Source organism: Zingiber officinale, chromosome 9A, assembly GCF_018446385.1.
Source record: "Zingiber officinale cultivar Zhangliang chromosome 9A, Zo_v1.1, whole genome shotgun sequence".
NCBI lineage: Eukaryota > Viridiplantae > Streptophyta > Magnoliopsida > Zingiberales > Zingiberaceae > Zingiber > Zingiber officinale.
The window spans coordinates 45,080,165-45,103,306 of record NC_056002.1 but is presented as its reverse complement, the minus strand read 5'-3'; the positions used below and the strand labels follow the sequence as shown (position 1 = coordinate 45,103,306).

The following is a 23,142-nucleotide window of genomic DNA, read 5'->3' as shown; positions in this document are numbered from 1 at the left end:
CAACAAAAGTGATCATCAATCATGGATCTTAGAATAAGAATCGTCATAAATTCTGAACTAAGTAAAAAAAAAATATTAGCTATTTTTTCTTTTTTATTATCTTTATTTTCGCCACATTTTCTCTGATAAATTTTAACAAGAAAAGTAAAAAGCCACCAGCGTTATTTATCTTAGCGCTTTTTTATCCTACACAATCTATCATCTAAATACCAATCCGACTACATGAAGTAGAGGGGGCAGGGCTTACCTAAGACTTGAATTAGAAATAATTTTCAATTTAACAAGGTTAGTGAATTAAATTGGAACAAAGGACTGAATTAAATAAGTTTGATTGGGGTTATTTTGATGAATTCATCATCCAATTCCCACGCTAAGCTGGAAAACAATGGGAATCAAAGTATTATGATATGAACAAAATGTAGTTCTTAATATTCAAAAATAAAATATTTTCACAAAAAAACTGGTTTTGATTTGTTCAAGCACGAGGATTTAAGAGCAAGTTTAATTAGTTTTAAGCTAATCAATCTAGTCAAGAACCGTCATAATCGAAAGACAAGCATTCTTCCATATACATTATTTCTGGAATCTGTTTTCTTACTAACACATGCAAAATACATTAACATACATTAACAAAAACAAATTAGTGCCCAGAAGGATTTCTATTCCATGATAAGTATGAAGGGTCCCCAAGTTTCCTGCAAGATACAAATAAATTAGCAAATAATATTGGTCAGTTGATAAATAATACATCACTCGACCTAATTTAATATTTCCCCTTTTCTTGTTCTATTATGGACGAATAACATTTTTATGTTACCAAAATACAAAATTAAAATATGCTGACATGTTGCAAGTAACAATTAAAAAACCCGAGAGAGAGTTCAGTGTTCAATTAAAGGAGCAGCAGCAATTCCATGTCAAATATATAATGGCTTAACATAATGTCCATGTAGCAAAAAACAGATGCAAATAAGGGTATCCAATATTATAAGGATACAGAATAAAAATGATGATACAATCAGGAAACGACCATTAGTACTATAGTCGGAACATATTGAAATGCAAGAAGGTAAGAGTATAGCTGTCATGAGTATAGTTGCCGAGTAAATTAAGGAAATTTAAGGAACTGTCACTTGAATTTCAAGTGGCATGTAATCCCTAACAAACTAAATCTTATAAAATAAATCACTTCAACAAGTGCTGGTGACTAGGAGCTGTATATGAATTATGTAATATCACATAAAATTTATGTCATGTTGGTTGATATCTGAGTACGTGCTCCCTGTTAAGCAATACCATTGAATGGGCAAATGTAATTTACCTGATAACAGATAGTGCAACCTCACTTCTAAATAATTTACCTCCATTGCCATATAACCTCTCTATTAGCCGATTGGTTCTGTATTTACTTATAAATTTGATTATTTAAATGCCTCCAATGATCTCAATCTCATGGCAAATTCTTCATCTGAGTTTCATCTTCCTCTTCAGCTTCATGAATTGCACCCATTTGCCTATTCCTCTTCCTTGTCACAAACTCTTCCATCTTCTTACTCTCTTTCCAATTCTTCCTCTTCTTATCTTTCGTTTTTCCCTATTCCTTTAATCGCTTTAGCCCTCTTTATCCCTAAGTGTAAAAGGACACATCTTCTCTATTTAGTTGGACATCGTTTAATGAGGTCTGCACATGATTAAGTGGCATCTTGTGTTGGAATATGCTCTTCTATGCTTTTACATGTAATTAGAATCGATTACTTATCTTTGGCAAGGTTGGAACTGAAGATACATGAGATGGGAATAAAATATCACTTTATAGCTTTAGTCCCAAGTGGTTAAGTGAGAATTGCTTGTGTATGCTTAAGTATCAAGAGGCCCCAGATAAGCACACATTTTAAGTTTGATTGCCCTCCCATAACCTTTTACATCCCTGCACCTTCTGATTTTTACAACCCATATACTCTCGTCTAAACCAAATTCCACCATCACCTTTAAAAAAAATATTAAGGACGAACTTATAAAATTATCTAAATGATGGGTTTTCAAATTCCAATTAATTTTTTCCCACCTTGTGATCATGCAAACCCTATTTAGCTGATTTTCCCCTGTTTCGTCTCTCTCCCCAACCATAGCCTCCTTCACCATAAATAACTTTGTCATCACCCCAAATTGCAAGCCCAGTCACCGAAATAATAAAAATAATTGATATATACTTATACTATCAAGATTTGGTTCGGCCCTTAAAGGGACCTAGGGTCTATTCACACGTTATGTGGACTTTAACCCATTCTTCGCTAGGAGATTGTGGATCCTTCATATTCTATGTATTTTGTTTACTTGGTGGACTACGAGTCATTCACTCTTTTATATATATGAAACATTCCCCAACCTCTCTCTCTCTTATATTCTTTTATATATATATATATATATATATATACACACACACACATGCCCTATATGGAAAAATTCATAAAGTATAAAAGAGAAATATAAGAAAATGATAAAATTACCTAAGAAAAATGAAAAAGACAACACAATAACCAAATCTTATCCCATTAGGGGTGTCAGCTATATGAATCTTTCTACATTATTGGAATATATCCCTTACTATATCATTATCTATATTTAAATATATTTTATCTTATTTTATTGTTACTAGCCAAGTCTTTTTTTGATCTTCCACTCCCCCGTTTGATATGTATATTTATCATAGTTTCACATCATCTAACTATCGTCTAACTGAAACATGTATTGATGTCGAAGTACATGTCTGTACCATCTTAAACATGTCTCTCAGAGTTTTTCCTCAATAAATGTAACCCTAACTTTCTCTTTAATGTTTTTATTTTTTATCTTGTCCATTCTCGTAGATTCACACATCCACCTTAATATTTTTATCTCTGCAACTGCTCATGTGCTCGAGTCATAACTCAACATTCAGCTCAATATAATATAATAGGTCTCACTGCCATTTTGTAGAACTTCCTTTTAAATTTTAAAGATACTTTGCAATCATATAGAACACTCGACGATCTCCATTTCAATCATCTTGCTCTTAATCCCTTCGTCCTTTTACAAAAATGATCCTAAATACTTAAAACTCTCAATTTCAAATAACTTGGCATTTCCTATTTTAATAATTCTCATATTACATATTAATATTGTTAAACTTAAATTTTATATATTCTGCGTGTACTATACTAAGCCTAAAAACCTTTCACTTCCGTATTTCTCGTTAAAATTTGAATTCAGTATTTATTTTTTCACGTGTCTCATTTAACAAAATAATATCATCTACAAACATGCAATACAGTATTATGTCTTGGATATGCCCAATGAGTTTATCCATCATTGATATAAAAAAATAGAGACTTAGAGTTGATCCTTGATGTAACCCTATCTTTATAGAAAATATTTCGATTAATCCGCCTAACGTTCACTCTTGTCATTACATCATCATAAATATCATTAGTTTAATATATGCTACGCTCACATCTCTTTTTAATAGAGTTCTCTATATAATTTTTCTTGGGACTCTATCATGAGCTTTTTTTTAATCAACAAATATTATGTGTAGATCTTGCTTGTGTTTCCGATACTTTTCAATTAGTTGAGAGAAGATGTATAACTTCTATTGTCGACCTTTCAAGCATTAATCGAAATTAATTTTTATCACCATTATCTCCTTTCTTAATCTTTTTTCTATTACTTTTTCTCAGTTTACTCATTAGTTTAATACTCCTAATATACACAATTTTGTACGCCTCTTTTGTTCTTATATAAAGGAACTATAGTACTTATCTTCTATTAATCAGACATTTTTTTTGTTTTTAATATCAATTTAAATAATTTTATAAATCATTCAATATCTTTGTGGGATACGACAATTAAATATTAAGTGTCATTGGAGAAATAACCTTCTTGTATTGTTTGGGAATTTTTAGAATTTTTTTTTATAATTTAAACGGAGTTCGTATGACATATTTTAAGAGGATGCATCAATTGGACTAGGAGAAAACCTATTCGGAATATTCCTTAAGTGGGAATTGATTGAGGAATTAACTTAGGGTTTAATTAATTAAACTTAAGTTGAGATTATAAAACTTATTAATTCTTTTCTTTTCCCCTCATTTTTTCCCATCTTCCTCGATCCCCATTTTCCGCCCTCACTCACGCCACTCCTGATCGCTCATCGCCATCCATCGGGCTCGACGCCGAGAGCCCCAATTGTCTGCCTCCCGACCATGGGTGCCATTTCACCCGGAACCTCCCGGCCTCTCTACCCTAGAGTCAATGTCGTCGCATCCGATCCCACCGCATGCCACTCACCAACGCCACTACTCGGCCATCCCATGAGTCCTAACCTCCATCCATCGCCGCCACTCCTTTGCTCCGGCCGCCGCAGCCTTCGGATTGACGTGGGTGGCTCTCCACGACTACCACAACCGGGTTGTTTCATCTCTACTCTAGTCATCGTAGCCCGCGGCCACCATAGCAAGCTCGGGACCACGGTTGCTTGTAGTCTGTGCAGCAGCCTGCCATAGCCCAATGTTTCCCTACTTGGCCACAGATGATGGAAGTTTGCTTCGGCCACACATAGACACGGCAACCCACATACTGTACGCCGATGATCCAGAGCTCTGGCCATCTTCTCCAGCTATGCACCGCCTCCGGTCGTGAGCCACCAGCGCCCACCTTGAGCTTCCGTGAGTTTTGGATGATGAAACATGTTGTAAACCCTAATGTAATTAGGGTATAGAATGGATTAGGATTAGCTTAGGGTTAAACCTAATCTAATTACATATATGAACAAAGTTAGAGTTAATGACATGATTAGAACCCGAACCTAATTAATTGGATGGATTAAACTAGGGTTAGACCAAGTTTAATCATATAGTCAAGTTAATTAGACTAATCGATAAACGGGTTCAATTAGGGTTTACCCAAATTTGGTTTGGGATTTGATTTAGCTATTTACTTTATATATAATTAGCTAAATACATTATATGATTGCATGACTTTGATTTGGGACAAGCATCTCGATGTGGGATTTATTTGACACGAGCTACACATTAAAGGCGGGTATTTCTTCCTTGACCTAGGTAGTTTATTTATCTTAGTGCATGGATTTAGTTGACTGATTAAGTTGTTTTACCTTGACTCTATTCGTATTTATCCATACTTGATACTTACGTGTTTGATCTTAGAGATGATTTCTTTATTATCTATACAGTCTCGTTTTTGGATATTCTTACTCTGCAGGATATTCTTACTCTGCAATGTACACACGTGTATAGTGTGTATTATAGAAGTTATCATGTTGATTATGCGTATGTTAATGTGCACACGTGTCTAGTGTGTACTATAAGCATTGCTACTTATTGTATATGTTGTTAGTAGACACCCGTTAGATCTTTTGATACATATAGATATATCTGAATAATGAATCTTATTTCTGGATAAACCCATGTGGTATATGCACACATGTTGTGCATATTTGGCATGATTTATTGGAAGAATCTTGTTGATTATATCTATGTTATGAGTGCATACGTGTCTGGTGTGTCTATTGGAAATATCATGTTGATTAAACCTATATTGTGTGTATACGGATTTTGTGAGTATTATAGGAGGTAACTTGTTGATTATACCTCTGTTGTGTGTGCACATGAGTCTGGTATGTATTATTGGAGGTATCTTGTCGATTATACCTATGGTATGTGCACACATGTCCAACATGCTTAATTGGAAGTATCTTGATGATTATACCTATGTTATGATTGCACATGTGGTTGTCATGTGTGCACATATGTCTATTGTGTATTATTGGAGGCATTATGTTGATTATATCTATGTTGTTGTGTGCACACGTGTCTGGTGTGTTTTATAGTTGTTGCTGCTTACTGTATATATTGTCTGGTGGACAGCTGTTGGATCTTCTTATACATATAGATATATGTGTAAGATCATGTTCTGGATATATCGTTGATTACGATGCTAGATATAATTGTGTATCATTGCATAGAGTCATATACTCCTGTTGATATAGTCGGTTACTATATTAGTAATACTACGTTGTTGTCGGTATATCTTGTCAATTAAGTCTCCTACGAGTGGATGACTGACTAAAGTTGAGAGAGTTGACAATGACCAATATATCCTATCAACTAAGTCTTCTACTAGTGAGTGGCCACAACGATGTTGAGAGAGTTGACAGTGATCGTGTGTATATCCTGTCGGCCAGGACTCCCACCCATTGTAGGTTGAGGTCAGGCCATAGTGATTGTTTACATCTGAACTTGCATGTATCCTGTCGGGCAGGGCTCTCACCTATTGTAGGTTGAGTCAGAGTCAGTTGATAGTGATTGTTATGCATCTAGACTTGCATGTATCCTATCGAGCAGGACTCCCACCCGTTATAGATTGAGGTCAGAGTCAGTCGACAATGATTATTATACATCTGGATTTGCATGTATCCTATCGACCAGGGCTCCCGTTGTAGGTTGAAGTTAAAGCCAATCGACAAAGTGTTATATCTTGGGCTGCCCAAATATATGATAGAGTGATCTCGCGCAACCCATAGCTAGATAGTTATTTCCTGTCTGCCCACAGTGATATGTGGTAGAGTGATCTCGCGCAAACAAGGCCCCTGACATTTCGGACTGCCACAATAATCTAGCGTAGAGTGATCTCGCGCGGTCCCTAGTTAGATAGTTACATGTCTTGGTCATTTGTATTGCTTGTGGTGGAGCGTTGATCTCACATATAATGGTTTGCTTGTGGTTTTATCCTTGGATTGTTATACCTTAGGCCGCCTACAGTGATATGTGGTAGAGTTGTATCGCGTAGCCCATAGCTAAATGAATACTACCTATCTACCCACAGTGATCTGTGGTAGAGTGATCTCGCACAGATAAAGACACTGACATTTCAAACTGCCTACAGTGATTTGTGGTATAGTGATCTCGCAGATAGGGACCTTGACATTTCGAACTGCCCACAGTGATATGTGGTAGAGTGATCTCGCAGATAGGGACCTTGACATTTCGAACTGCCCACGGTGATTTGTGGTAGAGTGATCTCGCGCAGTCCCTAGCTAGATAGCTAGAATGTCTTACTCATTTATATTGCTTGCGATGGAGTGATGCTCCTAGGGTTGGCATTTTTTATAAAATTCCCAACCCTTCTTGACTCCCAACCCGTTCCCGTCCCGAATTTTTCCCTACCCGAATGCTTCCCGACCCGAGTGGTCGGGATTTTTCCCAACCCGATCAAAATCGGGAAAAGGATCAGGAACACAGGCTCTACCCGACGGGATTCCCGACCTGACCCGAATATATTAAAAATAATTTTTAATTAGACTTTTTAAAAAAAAAAATAACATAGAAAACTAGGGTTAAAATTAAAATACTAAAAATGAAGGATGATTTAAAAAAACACGAAAAGAAAAGTAGAAAAGTAAGAAAACTAGGGTTAGACACTTGACTTACGCATCTACAGATCTACTCATTCAGTCGTTCACGCCACACGTGAATCACGCCATTCGCCCTTCGCCGTTTGCCCTTCACCCTTCGCCCTTCACCCTTCGCCCTTCGCTGCTTGCCATTCGTCGGTTTATTCCACTGGAACCCTAGCCGACGCACACACCTCCTTTTCGATCTGCTGCTGTCGCCTGTCTGTACGGGAGCTCCCTTATCTCTCTTCCATCTCTCTGCGTGTTCCGCTACAGCGTCCAAGCCGTGCAGCCTTCCCCGTTCCTGTATCGGGTCTTCACGGAAGACGTTCCCCTCCCTCCCTTAGTCTATGCTCTACTGGCTAGTAAGCCAAGGTAGCAAATGGCCACATTGATCTATAAAGGTATTTGCCAAAACTTTGCTGCAATTGCTACATTAGTTACAATCATAGCTTCTCTTTGTTGTTGTTGCTTTCATATGGATTCAATCAATTTGTTCACCATGATGGCATATTTATTGTGTTTATGGTGAACTGAATTTTCTTATAATGTTCTCTACATGTTATATAGATTTTATATTTTTCTTAGATCTTGCTCCCTAATTACTTGAGTATCGTGAACATGCATTTGTATGTCATTTTGTTTGGTACAACTATCTAAATATTTTGTGTTCTACCTTGTGATAAGTTCCTTAGGGTCTCAGTAAAGTGTTGATTCAAAAGTGTTCTGCCTTGCGATCTATTTTTGTGTATATTTTTAAACAGAATGTTAAATTGTCAATCTCTATTTTTCTTAAATCTTGCTTCCCTAGCATGCTCTTTTCAATAATATTTGAATGTTTCTAACTATACTATCTGATTCTAAACGATACCGTATTCATATTATTATAGTCATTCATTCATGGATGCATCTAGCGGAAGTGGTAGCTCTCCTTCCACCACTCAACCTCACTCAGTATCTCCATCCAAAACATCAATCATTCATGAGGAAGTAGTAGATATTGGAGGCAAAAGGAAAAAAAGTAGCGGATGTATGGTCACACGTCAAGAAAATTATAAGGAAAAATGACAACAATGAGGTCACTGCTGTTGTTGCTATTTGCAAGTATTGCAAAACTGAAGTTCCCACCCATGGTAGAACACATGGGAATAATGGCATTGATGGGCATGTGATGAAATGCAAAAAGAATCCTCATAATGTGGTTGATCCTGTCTGAAATCTACGAGAAGGTGTGCTGGTCCTGATGAACGATGATTTCAAGGAAAATGAACTCCTAGAGATCCAGAAGAGCTCCTCAACGATCCTGCCCAAGACGAGCCAACAAAGTGTTAATGACCTAAGATCAAGGTGGGGATCCCTAGCTAGGTCCTCCGACGCTCCAGTCAATTTTTTCTCTTGGAGGTGGAAGAAGAAGAAGAAGTACCGTAATGAACGTACTCATAAGTAGAGTTTTGGATACTAGAGTTGCATACCTTGCCAACGGAGAGGATCCCCCTTTTTATATTACCTCATATAATCTCCGTAGTCATGAGGTGGTCCTTGGTTTGTTAGAGTTTGTTAGAAGATGAAGTACCACTTTAGGATTCGTGCAATAATCCCTCAAGGAATTTTCTTTTACCCCATATATACCTCTTTTGTTGTTTATGACTTATATTCTTGATGAGGTATGAATAGGAATATATGCCCATAACTGAAGAAGCACATAAGCACATTTGTGTTAGCTCAATCTTCCTTCGATCGGTAATACACTTAAAACTATATAAGGTTAAGTGCCTTTAAGCTCGGTTAAGCTTTGTCCGGCAGAGTGCATATAAGCACACTTGTGTTAGCTCAGTCTTCCTTCGATCGATAATACACTAAAAACTATATAAAGCTAAGTGCATTTAAACTCGATCGGGTTTTGTCCGACCGAACGCATATAAGCGCATTGGTGCTCGTTCGATCTTCACTCGACCGGTAATATACTAAAAGTTATATAAAGCTAAGTGCCTTTAAGCTCGGTCGGGTTTAGTCCAGCCGAGCGCATATAAGCACATTGGTGCTCGCTTGGCCTTCACTCTGCCGGTAATATACTAAAAGTTGTATAAGGTTAAGTGTCTTTAAGCTCGGTCGGGCTTAGTCCGGTCGAGCGCATATAAGCACATTGGTGTTCGCTCGGCCTTCACTCGGCCTATAACATACTAAGTATAAGGCTTAGTACCTTTAAGCTCGGTCAAGCTTAGTCCGGTCAAGCGCATATAAGCACATTGGTGCTCGCTCAGCCTTCACTCGACCGGTAATATACTAAAAGTTGTATAAGGCTGAGTGCCTTTACACTTGGTCGGGCTTTGCCCGTCCGATCGTATATAGGCACACTTATGCTCATCCAGCCCTTGCTTGGCCGATCATATACTAGAAACTTTCATAAAGCTAAGTGTTTCTAATCTCGATCAGGTGTCACCTGACTGGGCGCCTACGAAAAACATTTTATTTGGTCAGTCATTACCCTACTAATTATACATTCACCTAGCTATGGGTCTCTCCTTTCTTTCTCTTCTGTGACCTTCACATCGTCCAACAAGCCGGCCTATCATAACTCATATCACTGTGAAGTCAGGTTCTTCTCAACCAACCTTAACACAATCATCCCTGAGTAATGCTTTGACACCCCACATCTTTAGCCAAAAAAATCTTGAAGATAAGGTTGTCGCATTTACTGTTAAAGATGAGATGTCGTTTAGAGTAGTGGAAGGGACAGGGTTTGTAGAGATGTCAACCTCAATTCAAGATTCCCAATAGAAAGAAAATTACATCTCTTATATGGGATTTATATGCAATGGAGGTGGCTAAGATAAAGAGTATTATTGGTGATCAAAGGGTAAGTATCACGACCGATACTTGGACCTCATTTCAGAATATCAATTACATGGTAATCACAGCTCATTTCCTAGACAATGATTGGAAGTTGCATAAGCGAATATTAAATTTCACCAAGATTATCTCTCACAAAGGAGATGACATTGGCAAAGTTTTAGAAATGTGCTTGAACAATTGGGGGATAGATAAAGTTTTCACTATCACATTTGATAATGCTAGCAAGAACGATAAAGCAGTGGAGTATATGAGAAAAAGGCTAAAGGAAATAGACACTCTATTATTTGATGGTAAGTACTTGCATTTGAAATGTTATTGTCATATTATAAATTTAATTATCAAGAGTGGGTTGAAATTTCTTAATGAGTCAGTTGAGTCCATTAGAAACTGTGTGAAATATATTCACTCTTCTAGGGCATTGTTGGACCAATTTAGGGAGTGTGGTATCCTATTGAAGATGGATAAAATGTCAACTGTTCCAATGGATGTGCCTACGAGATGGAATTCCACCTATACAATGCTTTTTGTTGCATACAAGTTTAAGAAAGTGTTTGATAGGATGGTAGAGAATGTTCAATTTGTCGAATACTTTGAAGAGGTAGATAGTTCAGAGAAGAAAAAGAGAGTGGGGCCTCCTATGGAAAAAGATTGGGAGAAGGCACGAGTCTTTGTGAATTTTCTCAAGAGGTTTCATGATACTACATTGCAACTTATTGCTACCAAGAAAACTACATCACCCTTGATTTGGGAGGGAATAGTTGCAATGAGGACGGTCATTGATGAGACAATACTTGACACTACTAATCCTTCATTGCAAGAAATTGCTAAGAGAATGGAGTGTAAGTTCAAGAAGTATTGGGGTAATCTTGAGAAGGTGAACAAGCTTATTTTCCTAGGTCACATTCTAGATCCTCGTTATAAACTTCAAATGAATGGGATCCATTTGGGAGATATGAATTTGGATACTAGTAAAATACAATCCTTTGTTGACAGTTTAAAGAATTGTCTAATGGAGTTGTATCATGCATATAAAGGGAATTCACCTTTGGATCGTATCAATGGGATTGATGATGGCGATGTAGACAAAGATTTGATGGAAATGTATAAGAATGATCCTATTAAACTAAATTACCATCTGAAAATGGCTCAAGTAAGAAAAACTCAAAAGAAATAACCAATGAGGTGGACAAGTACTTCTCGGATCCTTTTGTGAATTGGAGTTCAAGCTTCGATATTTTAGAATGGTGGAAAGGGAATACAACGACATTGCCAGTCTTTTCTAAGATTGCCAAGGATATTTTTTCAATCCCTTCATCTACTATTGCTAGTGAGAATGCTTTTAGGCTTGGGAGGAGGTTTGTAGATCCATTTAGGGCATCATTGCATACCATTTTGGTGGAGGCACTAGTGTGTACTAGTGACTGGCTTAGAGGTGAAGAAATTAACTTATACAATGAGCCGACAGAAGACGAATTCAACTTTTATAAGGATTGTGAAAAAGTGGTCACAAGTAAGTCAATATTTAACTTGTTTATCTTGGTATACACTATAGATTATGCTTATATGATATTTGTTTTTTTGGAGGTACCCTCATTTCTTAATTGTGGATGCTCCTACTTACCAAATATTAAAGAATCTGAATATCATTTGCACTGGTGTTTTGTGAATGATGATCTTTAAGACATCCACTTAGTTACCTACTGATATTTTCATAATCAAGTAATTGACATTTTTATAATCAAGTAACTTATTGTTGTTATCTCCATCAATGTGTATCTTTTTATTTACCTGAAAACTCTAAGTTTTATATTAGTTTCTGCATGAAAATTTCTTGTAAACATGGAGTATTGATGAAGTCATTTATGAACATTGGTGGTGATCATGTGAAAATTCTAGTAATCTTTTAATAATCATGTTCAAGACATTGAAGCTCATTTCAATGAACACCAGCATCCGGTTCTGTGCACCAGAATGTGAATATCGTGTTCAAGGATCCCATGTTCTGTTCTTGGTTCTTGGCTTATTTCAATTATCCCATGTTCTGAATTTTTGACTCGGGTTTTTTTTTATTCATCTGCAATAGACATTTCTTTTTTTTCTCTCCCTTTAGTAAAAGCTGGACTAACCATTGAAGCACAACATTTAATCTAACATGTAAAGACTTAATAACTAAAGCACTTTCTCTTGACATCAGGTCTCTATGGTCTCAAAGATGAAGCGTGAAAATTTTATGGAAATGTTGGGATACTGTGTTGATGGGAATATGCATTTGATGGTCTATGAGTTTGCAACCATGGGTTCTTTGAACGATGTTTTGCATGGTACATAATAGTTGTATTTATTTCTCTATTTTTTTTCTTTTCAGTTGCTTGTTTACTTATTTCAGCACCTGTAAGGCAGTAAATTGTTTTTTATTACTTTTTTTAAACTGCAGGTAGCAAAGCAATCTCAACTGATTACTAATATCGACTCAAAATGCTGTTGTATAATGAAAATATTTGAACATTCGGAATATCATCTCCCTACCCGACGGAATTCCTAATATTCGGATCCCGACATTTGTTGGGTACGAGATCGAGAGAAAAATTAATTCCCAATTTTTATCAGGACGGGAATTGGATAAGATGGTTACGGGACAAGTCCCTACCCGATTCCACCCCTAGATGCTCCCACATATATTGTATTGCTTATGGTGGAGCATCGCTCCCGCATATGATGTACTGCTTGTGGTGGAGCGTTGTTCACATATGATGTATTCTTGTAATGGAGCGTTGTTCTTACATATGATGATGATCTATTACCATTATATGTACTAGCATAGACATTGCGGTACCCATGTTGATCATTATCTAACCCTGCTCATTGCATTATTTACAGTTGAGTTCAATGCTTATGTTGTAGATGCATGTTACACATATTTGAGATCTTGTCATGATTCATACATGTAAATTTATCATACATGTATATACTATCATACATATTGCTCAGGTGATATGAGCAGATTTGTTGTTGATTCCTAATGACTTACTGATCGTTATACCATGTGTGTTAGACCGATATTGGTATGTGTGATTATCATGTCACCCAGACTCACTGCTAGTCCCATGTCACAAATGAGATCAGTTTTCCGTGCTATTTCGTACTGCGCTATTTATACTTTGTATTCGAGCTTGGTTTTGTAATAATTTGCATTGCTCTTGGGTTTTGAACCTTGTGACCACTTTTATTCATTTTTTGGATTTTTATTGTGGTGTAAGTCATGCCGGCATGCAGTATGTTTATTATCTTGCGTGGTTTGTGTTTATACTTGCCGTGTAGGTGAGTAGTATTATTAACTTTCGCTGTATTTATGTTTCAGCTGTGTGGGCTGCTAATATAACTGTGTGGTTGTGATTATTTCCCGCCGTGTGGGATGTATATACAATTGCGTGATTGTGATTATTTTCCAACCGTATGGGTTGTCATTATCATACTTGTATAGCCGTGTAGCTATGTATCCAGATTTCGTATATTGTCATAAGGAGGGAGATGTTGTCTGTTTGTCGGGCAGGGACTCCCTCGGGGCGTGACAACCTTGTTTCCCTAGACATTTCCATACCTCTATCAGAATATCATCTGGTACAACTATTTTTCCATTTTTACATCTCATTTAAATTTATTCTATTTCTAAAATTTGAACTCTACGATAAAGATTTAAATTTTTATATTCATTTAACCTACTTAAATTAACTAAGTTAAGTTAGTCACCTAAACCTTCATTAAAAGTTGATGAAAATATCATTTCAACCGCTTATTTCCTCATCATTTACTAGTATTCTATTACATTCATCTTTAATACATCTTATTTGGATAAGATATCTTGTCTTCCGCTCTCTCACTTTAGTTATTCTGTAAATATCTTTCCCCTTCTTTTGCATCCAATTTTCGATATAAATATTCAAAAGTTTCATATTTAACTTCATTCAGCTTTCTCCTCTTTCTTGGCTACCGTATATTTTTAAAATTTTTCTCGCTCTTACAAGTACATAATACCTTATAAGCTGTTCGTTTTTCCTTCACTTTTTCTTGTACTTTCTCATTCCACCAGCAAAATTTTTTACTTGATAGTGCATGCCCCTTTGACTCATTGAGATACGTTCTCATCAGACCCGGCAACGTGAACTCTTCCATATTTAACATTATGCCCGAGTTCTCATAAAAATGTAGTGGTCATTATGGAGACGCTACAATCGAACCTTTTAATACATTCCTTCTGGGAAATAACTTAGCATTAGCATAATAGTTTGATGGATCCATTTATTGAGCATTTGTCTAAATTCAGCGTTAGTTGGCAACCTAACACCACTCTCACCCTTTCTCATCCGGATTTGGGACTGATACTGGTGAACTTAAAGAAAAATGAAAGAGAAATAAAGGAAATTTAATGATGATTATTTAATGCTAAGAGGATATGAAATTCTATCTAACATGCTATTTTTTCCCCCTCTATAAGATACTATACCATACACATTTCCTTTTATCCTACCTTACATAAGTGTACTCACACCTCACTTTCTTTTAACAAGGTTCATAAACTTGAGGTGATTTTCATGGTTGGATTTCTCATATTAAGTCATGTTTAGAGATATCCCGTGACTATGTTGGAGATGAATTTTTATGTTTTTTTATTTTCATGTTGCACATGTTATTGTTTTGATCCATTTTTCTTTTTACATATTTTACTTTATTTTTAGAATAAATTCAGTTATATTTATTAGCACAAATCAGACATTTGTGTCAGTATATTTCAATTTATTTAATAATAATCCAACAATTATTATTATTCCGTCTTGTGTATTTATTTGATGTTTTCATTTTGTAGTTATGATACAACTGTGGATGGATTTTGTTATGAGCGAGGAGTTTTGTCCCTTAATAAAAATGAAGCTATTGGGTCATTACAACTATTTTGTATTACTCTTCTAGGCTTCCCTTTTTTTCTTCGTTTTTTGCTTTGCGGTCTCTCTATGACCTCTTTCAAATTTTCTTCCTATTCCTCCATAAATACTTTTGACCGTTTCACTATTTTAAAGGATGACAAGGTGACATATACATTGTTTGGACATGTTTCAACAAATCAACATTAGAGGAACAATGACAAAATTTCCCAAAGCCCTTAATCCTCTTCATATTTCCATATGGAAAAAATGTCAATCATCCATTGTAAAATACACAAAATCTAACAATCAATAGTAATTAACAATTTAAAATATAATATATATAAAGTATATATCACTTGTAAAATAGCTAATCTCATCTAATGGAATAAGCCTTGGTTGTTGTTGGTTGACGTATTTATCACTTGCAAAACTAAATTCATTTTATGTTACATACTCAAATAGAGTAATTTAGGATTTTAAGTCAATTTGGTTCATTCTAAACGGTCCAAATGAACAAATAAGAAATTTGTTTCTGGTAACTTATGTGGGTCAGATGTCATATGCCCCCATTATGTGGTCATCTTTTTATAAGTAGTACAACATAAATGAGAATGTTAAGAACAAATTATTAGAGGCTACAACTGAAAACATCACTTCAAAATAGCACCTCTCGTGCATGATTAAAATTTCAAGTTATGATAAGAGCATAGAGTTGGGTAAATAATATGATTAATGATGTTAAAAAGGTCAAAACTAAGGAAACGTTTACTCAACACAAGTAACAAAAAGGGCATTTATGCTTTATAGCAAGAACATATTTATATAAATGTCTCTAAGTAGTTGGCATTTACATATTGAATTTTGTTATTATACTAAGTCATCTCTCCGCACAGGAGACAAACTTCACCAAATTGAACTAACATAACTGATCAAATATTATCAAACTAGCAAAAGATAGTGAAGGAAGCACTAACTAAATTGTTTATACCGTTTTTGTTTATTTAGAGGCTGAAAATTTGTGGAATTGGGTGCTACTATGGTGCTGTACTCACTGAATGTCAAAGCTAATACTTTCAAGCCAAATACATTATTAATGGGTATTTGATTGCTAGCTACTAGTTAGGTTGTGTGCAACAATCCAAAATGCAAATAATATAAATGATATTTGCAACTACGTCAATTAACCATTTCATGCAACCACAGTCACTTTAGAAGGTATAGTTACTAATTGACTAATCACATTCTAATTGTCCAATATGTATGAGACAATTATTTTTATATAAAACATGAAGATTGATATTAGACTAGTGTGTCCTTTTTTTCGCACTTCTAATTATCCTAATTTAAACTAAAATTTATAAGACCTTATCAGAGTAATAACTTGCTCAACATCAGTACAAAAAATGCACTTTACTAATTAGCTTTTACCCATTACCTTATCTATTCAAAAAGTTTAAAACAAAAGAGAGTTTATATCATCAAACTTTCTTTTGATTTCTAACACTAATAACCTGATAAAAGGATGGCATCGTCTTAATGCCTTCTTTTAAGGTCTGACTGCCGATGAATTTTCAGTGTACAGACAGTTTGCAGGTGAACAAATGCCTGTATAGCCTTTCCACAGCTATGTTTGTAAAACATTGCACAGGCAACAAAACAGCCTTAAGTTAGAGTTGAAATATTTGCAGACGTCATCATGTATGAGGACTAATTAAGCATAGGAAAAAAAATAGTCATAACAGTAATACTAGAATTCCAGCTCCTAAGGTTAAATTACATTAAAAATTCCATGACAATAGGATGTAACCATTTGGTTCCAGTACTGTAAATTGACAAATAAGAATTAGTATTTAAGTGTTTATTTGTAACATTAAATTTGTAGAAGAACATACCTAGGCTTTACCAAGTATACCACAGTAAAGGCAGTGGCCAAAAAGAAGCATAGTCCTCCAATTGTGAGATATGCAATGCCAGTAAAGTCATTTTTTCCACCAAGCCAGCTTGAGGTGGAAAGAACCAACTTCTTCTTGCCACTAAAACTATATGTATTGTAATAATTCTGTATTATCACTGTTATGGTTTCATTTACTCTAAGATTTTGTTCTATTTTTCCATATGGCTTCCTGAAAGTTGGAAGGGCAGCAGTCCGCATCCAAACAATGAGATCCTCCTGCTGACTCAACTGCATATTGAAAGCATAAAAGCTAAGTCAAAATTTAGATTCAGTTGTAATATTACTAGAAGAGCAAATGGGCAATCATAACGAAACTTGAACATATCAACATAATTATGAAAGCATGGGAAGATTTTGATTGCAAAAACAACAAACTAATTACAGATCAACAATAAAGACAAGAAAGTGCTGACAGTAGTTCAGGACCAAGAGCTGTATTTAATATCCAGTCCATTCCGAACTCAAAATAGTAGAAGAAAATTTACAAGCAAGGAAGAATGGGAAAAAAAAGCACAACCTCGTGGTTCAGATCATTATAATACATTATCAGAATTCATTAGATTTGAGTTGTAAGAAACACTCAGTCTTTTTTGGACATGAAACACTAAGCCATAAGATCATTTCACTGGTTAACCAGAAATCTCAGAATAATTGTAGCAGAAAAATAGAGCATATTACTTGGCAAATTCAAACACTCAAATGACTTGCTATTCAGAAGTGGAAGTTGAAATTGCATTTAAGTTGTGTTAATATTATTGATTAAAAACTGAAAGGATGTAATAAAAGAAACAGAGTCTCACTGGTATGCTTTCATTAAGTGAAGCACCGCCTTTCATGGTACCATTCTGAAAGTTCCTTGGAAAGACATTATCTCCAAATTTATGATCCCTGTCACTTTTCCAAGAAATGCCCACCTTGTTCACAGTCAAATTTTGGTTGCCAATGGAAAAACTGTAAGTATCATTAAATAAACTCCATGCAATAAGACCGCAAGGGAGAATTGGAGAACCATCAGGTGTAGTCTTTTCAGGATCACAACCACTAGTATCATTTGCTTTGTCAGAGTCCTTGAGCTGTGCATCATTTCGGCTCTTTACATATCTAGATGAAATTTTCATCATCAATCATGCAGTCAGTTAAACATTGAAAAGTTCTTTGTCTATATCTTCATAAGGATAAGGCAATTACTTAAAGTCATGAAAAATTGAACCAAAGGCCATAGAACAGAAACATGATTACTAATAGAGAAAATAGTACTGCTAGCTATAGAAGATTGTGCAGTGCATACCTCCTATGGTTCTGGTAGAAGTTATCGAGCTGGTAGTAGACATAAATAGGTTGATCCATGTCTTTTGGTACCTAAGAGAAAGAGAGGTGCTAATAGTCATTAGCTTTTGCAAAGCTACATTGCTTGTCAAGATAACCTACAAAAAACAAGTTTTCAACAGCAACAAACTAAATCTCTGGTTACATAGTGATGACAGAAATTAAGTTCTCTCTCCTCTCTATTGCAGAAATAGGTATTAAGTACAAGAAATATCTGTTACCGTGAGTGTTATAATGCAGGTTTTGCTAGTATTTGCATTCTGGATGTATGCAACCTTTTCATCCTTTGTGTTTCCATGTATGCAAACTGCATCATAACGATATACAATTTCAACAACCTACAAATATAAGTAACAGTCAGATATAAATTGTGCTATAAGACATCAAAAAAACTACTCATCTTATCAGCCATTAACACACCTTGTTGGAGGCCATCAGCGCTGCAACACCAATGGGGACAAAAATGACACCAATAAGTGTGAAAACAGTTATCACCTACAAGATAAGCCACGAGCTTTTTCTCTCATATCCAGTCCAAAACCTAGTAGCAGATGATTTGCAATAAGACAAAGTTTACCCATCTTGGAGTAAGGATTGGTTTACAAGCTGGTAGCTCTTGCTGTGTAAACCTGGAATCTGAGCATCCAATAGAAAACAAACAAGGTCAGTAGACTCCAGAAATTTTTTTAGCGTGAATCAAACTGGGATATGCAAGGGGGCTATGGAAAAACTATCATAAAACCATTCTCCTTGGAATGCAAGGCCACATAAGTAGTTGTAGAGAATTAGCTGAATTGTTTAGTTGTAAACATAAAAAATCTCATCTTAAGCTTTTGGGCTGCCTAAGGGGTAGTTGCTTAACCAAGTTAGATTGACAGCTGGCCGGCCAACCACTCTCAAGAATGAATTAGCTTTTTGGAAGACACATTACTGTCCAGAGGAAGGTACCTCGTATTGATAACTGCATTCTCAGCTCAATACTGTGCTACTTCTTATCAACATCTAAAGCTCCAAAGTGGGTTCTCAAGCAAAATGATGGACACCAAAAAGGGTGTGGTATAGAACACTCCATCTATCTTGTTGGATGAAATAGTCATATTATTATGGGCTATCACATAGGGGGTCAGTAACTTAGATGAATGAACACGACACTGGCTGAAAAATGGAGGTTGATCTTGCTTAATTTGGTCAATAGCTGTTACTCCTTGAACAAAAGTGGCAGGAAACTAATTTAAAAAAATCCTCTTTCATATGGAAGGGTGTTGTACAGTCCTCTATGTTGGCGCAGCGGGGCCGATAAGAGGGCGCAGCGTCTGTTAAAAAAAAACAAAACCTTTCTCTATTTTTCCAACTAAGATTAGTAGCACTATCACAATAATTATAAACTCAAATGAACAACTAATACAATTAAAAGAGGCTAACAGGTTTACCTTAGCTAACTAAGGTTTGTTAATCCAAGGCGGTTGCAAAGCTCCACTAGAAATTTCTCCTTCGTGTAGGCAGAGAAGCCTCTTACAATCTATGAAAAACTCAAAAAAGACTAGGAAATTGATTACAACAGTTGTTGCCCTATTTCCTAGCTCCAGGGACCTTTTTATAGCTCCTGGAAATCCTATGTGTAGATTGAGGGCGCCTCCAAGGTGGATGGAGGGCGCCTCCAAGGTGGATGGAGGGTGCCTCCAGCAAGACAGCCGCGGATAAAGCTTTATCCGCTGCCAACGGCTACTTTGGCCAGGTCGAGGGTGCCCTCCATAGGCATGGAGGGCACCCTCCGTCTGAAGATGGCAGAGGCGTATGGGGCGCCTCGGAGGCGCTTTCAACCTCTGTTGAGAGCGCCTCCAGCAAGTTTGCTCAGCTCCTTTCGCTCTCTTGCTAGTTTGATCGCCTGGGTGATTGCAGCCACCCGATATAGGGCTCACCTGAACCCAATTTCCGACCTTTTTCTCAAGCAGATTTTCGTTCCGACTTCTCGTCCCTCGAACGTCGCGTACGTTCTTCTCGTACACCGGTGTACTCTTCTGCAGCCCTTTCGTCTCTCGGATGCACCAAGTCCGTCGGCTCCCTTCTCGTGTCATCCTTTTCGCTAGCTGTGTCTTTTGCTCTACTTCTTGTGCTCCTAAGCTCCTGCACACTTAGACACAAGGATCAAAGCCAAACAAGACTTAATCTAACTTGGTTGATCACATCAAAACAATCACGGGGCCCAACACTCTACCCTCTGCCGGATGAAACATTCTCTTTCATATGGAGAGACAATCAACCTCTGGAAGGAAGCTTGGGTTAGTTCGTTCTCCCTGACTCTGCTCTTTCCAGGCAATTGCAAGGATTATGGGCCAAGTATCTGAAATAACCTGGAATCTCCACCACATAATCACCCTCCACCACATAATCACCTTCGACAGATAATGGATTTAGCTGAAGACTTCAGGCTTGCTACTAATTAAAGATAACATTTGATGGCAGTAGACTAGCTTAGGATTCTAACAAGCCTGCCTACTCAACCCTTAGAAACAGGGGTCAAGAGTTATATTGGACTGGACCCCTATGAAATTGTAGAACAGAATTGAAAATCAACAAATTTAATTGGCTCCAATGCCTTGACAAATTACCAAGAAAAAGAAATTCCGTCACAAGGAATTAGAATTTCAGCTGTTTTTTCTCATTTCAGAGAAAAAGATGAGGAAAGAGATCATATTTGGTAGCACATGTATGGAAAATACTCGTTCAGACAGAGAATGATTCCAACAAAATATATATATTAATTACAGCTACCTGCTTGATACATGGTGCTTGTGACATCACAATTAACAATTCTTACAACAGGCACACACACAACAGAAGAAGATATGCACAACTGCTTTTCGTGATTCTGTGTATTGATTGTTCAAACCTTAGGGTAAAAGACTAGGAAAGTTCTCTAATGCTGAAAATGAGGACTCTAGATTTAATACTACTCCACTCCGTAACTAAATTACAGCGCAATCATTTTAACTCTTATGAATGAAATCTGACCTCGGCCGTCTTTCCTTGAACACACATCAGAAGCTGACATTGAAACAACAAAAGAACAAAGAAAGAAGAGTCCCATGCCCAAACCCCCAAATCTAATTAGAAAGGGAAATTAAGAAAGAAAAAAGAAATTCCAACGAACAGTTTAAAGTGATGCCGCACAAAAGCAATCCTACAAAGCAAAGTTTTCCACTCTAAATCCTATATTGAACAACAGGAAATAAAGCGATCTTACACTTCGGCCTGTTGGAATTCCGCCTGGGAGCCGGTACATCCCCCGATCCAGAGCTCGTGCTAGCAGCAGAATTATTCATCCCCTAGAACACCAGAAAGCGAGCCAGAGAGCAAGAAAGTGAAGATTACTGGACCGAAGACGGAAAATCTGTTCTAAATCCCTCGATCAACAAACCGAACAAGCTCAGATCTTTGCTTATGCAAGTTCTTCTGCTCCCACCGCAGTCGAGTCGACGTTTGACCGCACAACAGATGCGACTTCGAACGGACATGGGAAAGCAGAGAGAGGGTTTAAGTTGTGCCGCAGGTTCTACGAATGAGCTGGTTAAAGCTATGACCGGATCTCCAATAGCGAAAAGTATATTTTACACTGAGGGCGTATTGAATCAGCGGTTAGGATAAGAAAGAGGTGGGACGATTGGTATGTTGAAATGAGAAGAGGGGAATCTGTTGTATGTAGCCTTGGAGAGGATCCGATTGGTCACGAGAACTAATTCCAGAAGCAAAATCCGGAAGACGCGTTGGTTGAACAATTATGGATTGGCAAAGATCAATCACGCGTGGCCATCGTCAAATTAAAATAAATTAAACATATTTTCCACGAAAGACACTCTTTTCTAAAAAAAAAATTATAAAACACGTCTCAGCATATTTTTTTATTTTAATATAATTATAAATACTATCTATAAAATAAAATTATTTTAATTTGAGTAAACTTACTATACATAAATATTATTATATTAAAATCTTTTTTATCAATTTTGGTGAAAGCTATTTGATTAAAATTATTTTAACTTATCAAATTAGGCAAATATTATTATAGTAATTATTATCCATAACTACTATAATTATAGCAGCTATATTATAACAACTTGTAGCTTGTTATAACTATTTTGAATATATTTTTTTTACTAAATTATAGTTATTTTGAAAATTTTAAATAATTTTAATTAAGTTTATAAAAATAATTTAATATAATAGTATTTTATGCATAATATTTTAATTAAATTGATCAGTTTATTTTAATTTATTAAAGTAGCTATGTCAATATTTTTAGGATGGAAATATATCGTGATATTATTTTTAATTTTTCTTTTGAAAAAGAACATTTTTTTATAAAAATAATAATTACGAACACCTTTTAATTTTTTTTTTCTCAAAATAAATATTGTAGTATTCTATTAAATAGATTTCTTAAGTGAAAAAAATAATTTAGGAAAACATGCTAAACAACCCTTGTGCTTTGTTTACCATAGAGGAGGGGTGTGCAAAATATCAATTAGGATTTAGGATATAGATATTAGGGGTTTAGGATTAAACCTGTCCCTAAGAGTCGAGCCATTTAAAGATGTCCTTATGAATACATTTTAAATAAAAATTGATTATTTTGGTTTATT

At 36.0% G+C, this 23,142-nt stretch overlaps 1 protein-coding gene across 2 annotated transcripts; it reads right to left on the bottom strand.

Moving 5' to 3' along the window:
- Positions 1-488: 488 nt before the first annotated feature.
- Positions 489-22,017, bottom strand: LOC122020193 (ALA-interacting subunit 1-like). 2 transcript variants are annotated; one of them, XM_042578002.1, is made up of 9 exons: positions 21,921-22,017; positions 21,747-21,828; positions 19,080-19,138; positions 18,923-18,997; positions 18,724-18,840; positions 18,465-18,535; positions 17,977-18,277; positions 17,115-17,404; positions 489-695 (listed from the first exon to the last, which is right to left on the bottom strand). In XM_042578002.1, the coding sequence occupies exons 2-9, from the start codon at positions 21,823-21,825 to the stop codon at positions 641-643; spliced, it is 1,047 nt and encodes a 348-aa protein (XP_042433936.1). In that variant the 5' UTR covers positions 21,826-21,828; positions 21,921-22,017; the 3' UTR covers positions 489-640. The 2 variants fall into 2 exon arrangements, with proteins under 2 accessions (XP_042433936.1, XP_042433937.1); XM_042578003.1 differs by lacking the exon at positions 21,921-22,017 and having other exon boundaries at positions 18,724-18,809.
- Positions 22,018-23,142: the final 1,125 nt, after the last annotated feature.

Bases quoted from the DNA above. Each gene is read 5' to 3' on its own strand.
- LOC122020193 (XM_042578002.1), bottom strand. From the start codon at position 21,825: ATGAATAATTCTGCTGCTAGCACGAGCTCTGGATCGGGGGATGTACCG. The intron at 18,998-19,079 runs GTAAACTTTGTC...CTTATCTTGTAG, and splicing joins CAATCCTTACTCCAAGATGG to GTGATAACTGTTTTCACACT. The intron at 18,841-18,922 runs GTGTGTTAATGG...TTATATTTGTAG, and splicing joins CGCTGATGGCCTCCAACAAG to GTTGTTGAAATTGTATATCG.